Source organism: Etheostoma spectabile, chromosome 15 (assembly GCF_008692095.1).
Source record: "Etheostoma spectabile isolate EspeVRDwgs_2016 chromosome 15, UIUC_Espe_1.0, whole genome shotgun sequence".
In the NCBI taxonomy this organism is placed as follows: Eukaryota; Metazoa; Chordata; class Actinopteri; order Perciformes; family Percidae; genus Etheostoma; species Etheostoma spectabile.
Genome location: NC_045747.1, coordinates 20350108 through 20352564, shown reverse-complemented (window position 1 = coordinate 20352564; position 2457 = coordinate 20350108). Strand labels below are relative to the sequence as shown.

Here is a 2457-nt window from a genome sequence, read left to right as displayed (position 1 = left end):
AGAGAGAGAGAGAGAGAGAGAGAGAGAGGATAAACCAAAGGTAAAGGTAAATGTAAGTGCTGGTTTGACTTTGGGCCAAGAAAATTAAGCAATAACATGATCTACAGACATCCATAATTAATTTTCATCATCAGGAACCTATTTTCCATAATTAGTTCACACATTTTCTGTGAAAGCATGAACTTAAATTCCACCATTAGTTTAAATTTCTGATGATGAAAAATGTGTCCCTTGTTGCTGTGCCATAAACATTTTTATTTTTTTATTTCATTAGTTGTACATTTAGGGCCCATATGCATTTGTTAGAGCACTACTGCTGAACAGCTCCCAGTGATGGAAAGTGTGTAAAAGATGGAGGGAAAAGAGTGAAGAAATTTCAATGTTAATAAGGTGGAATTGAAAAGTCACAAATCTGAAGCAGTGATGGAATAACTGCAGCCAAACTATTTCAGGTCCCCATAAAGCAATGCAGTTAGTCTTAGTAGAGCTGCTAAAAAGTTGGCATTTCAGTTAAACATGTTTTTCACATGCTGCAGTTTGAGCCCCGCATTGTGTACACGCTATACCTTGATGTGACTGCTGGGGTTGTCGAGCACGAAGGAGGCCTTTGTGGCCTCAGGATAAGCACCAGCTTTGTATAGGGACTGGGCGTAGTAGACCTTGTACTCCTCAACCTCTGGGTGAAGTTGGGTGAGCTGCTCATAGCACTCAGCAGAGTTGGTGAAATCCTGGATGTGATAGTAGCAGTAACCCAGCAGAGACAGCGCTGCCCTGGACTGTAACACAATAGAAAAGCAAGAGTTAGAATTATGGTCGTCTCCAGTGGGGTAACATAAGGATACATAAAGAAAAAAAGAAGAAGAAAAAACTCACTCTCTCACAAAGTATCTAAGACACAACAACATTAAAACACAAATCAGGATGTCTGCAAGTACCACAGCACAAAATGTGCCTTTAAAACGTTTTAAAAAACTAAGTATTAATCGTAAATTAGTGATATAAATCAGCTTAACCTATATTTAAAAATCTTTTTTACATAAAGACTAAATCAAATCACACTATTTCCACTTGGGCTACAAATAAAGTTGATCTTTAATTATTGTTATTCTGCCTATTATTTCTCAATAAAAAGTCAGAAAATAGAAAAAATATACTAACATTGACAAAGCTAGTATGAGTAAATATTTATTTTTTCTACCGATTGATAGATATACTAATTGTTTCAGCTCTATTCACAGTTTAGTAACGTAACACATAAAAAAGCAGAAATCCTTGCATTTGAAAAACTGGAATTTTTGCTTGAAAAGTGACTGAAGCAATTCATTGATCATTACAATATTTGAAGCTTAATTTTCTGTTGATCTACTACTAATCGATTAATTGATTGTATTAATTTGAGGAAATTCAATTACATTTTAGGCCCAACATTTGCAATAAAAGACTTATAAAAGACCTGCAGACATCCTAAAATGTTATACTCTATACACATTTTATGTTCCAGACACTCACCTTCGTGTGTTTTTGAAGTTGGCCGTTCAGGATGTGAATTGCTTCCACATACTGTCCGTCTTTAATCTATAAGACAGAGAATGAAGTTCGTGGTTTTATATGCAGTGTTGCTATTATTATTAACATTAGGTACTGACACAAGCTGATTCTAATAACGTTGTGGTAAAGTATAACGTTAACTTTAATTCACCGAGCATCCTTTTAACCAACCATTTGACTGTAACGTTCCTCGGAACTACAGCACAGATAACGTTAGTTATTACTAGCTAGAGATTATTTAGAGATGCAGTAACGTAGCTAACGTTAACGTTAAAGTTAACGGGCAATAACAATGAAAAAGTTTACCTTTTATTGATTTGTGTGTGTGCTTGTTGTTTTAAATGTAGCTATGCTGAATTTACGTGCAGTCCATCGCAAACGTGTTATATGTCGAGTGTATCATTTAAATTAACTATAAACAATAAAATGTACGATTTTCGTTTAGCGTTAACGCTAGCTCACTGTTATAATGTTAACGTTAGCTTACCCCAGAGCTGGGAAGCTAACCTCAACTAAAACAACAACATTCTCACCAGTTTGTATATTGTAGCTGTGTACTCTCCGTCTTTTATAGTTGTCATGGCTTTCAACGAGTAGCTTTAGCGACAGCAAATTACTTGTAACTTTGTGTGTTCACACAATCTGAAATATGTCGTCTAGCTAGCTAGCTACTGTTTAGTGGCTGGACGGACGCGAATATGTGCTGTAACTTAGCAACGGAAAAGGACCGGAAAAGGGAGTTTTGACAGACGCGTGTAAGAGCCAATCATAAAGCAGAATAAAGTTACGCTTGCCCACCTTCAATGTTTTCCCCCAAACCTTTATTTACGTTGCAGTTGAACAGAGAGATACAACTATAGATATTCACTACCGGTCAAAAGTTTGGGGTCACTTAGAAATTTCCATTGC

General features: G+C 36.1%; 1 protein-coding gene across 2 annotated transcripts in view; it reads right to left on the bottom strand.

The window, feature by feature from the left end:
* ift70 (intraflagellar transport 70) overlaps positions 1-2286 on the bottom strand; it is a 19051-nt gene extending 16765 nt beyond the window's left edge. Inside the window, exons 1-3 of one of the 2 annotated variants that reach the window (XM_032537508.1) lie at positions 2082-2286; positions 1510-1575; positions 567-776 (exon numbers count right to left, since the gene is read on the bottom strand). In XM_032537508.1, the coding sequence (XP_032393399.1) occupies positions 567-776; positions 1510-1575; positions 2082-2129 (324 nt within the window). In that variant the 5' untranslated portion in view covers positions 2130-2286. The remainder of the gene's footprint in view (positions 1-566; positions 777-1509; positions 1576-2081) is intronic. The other variant, XM_032537509.1, reaches the window with a different exon arrangement.
* Positions 2287-2457: the final 171 nt, after the last annotated feature.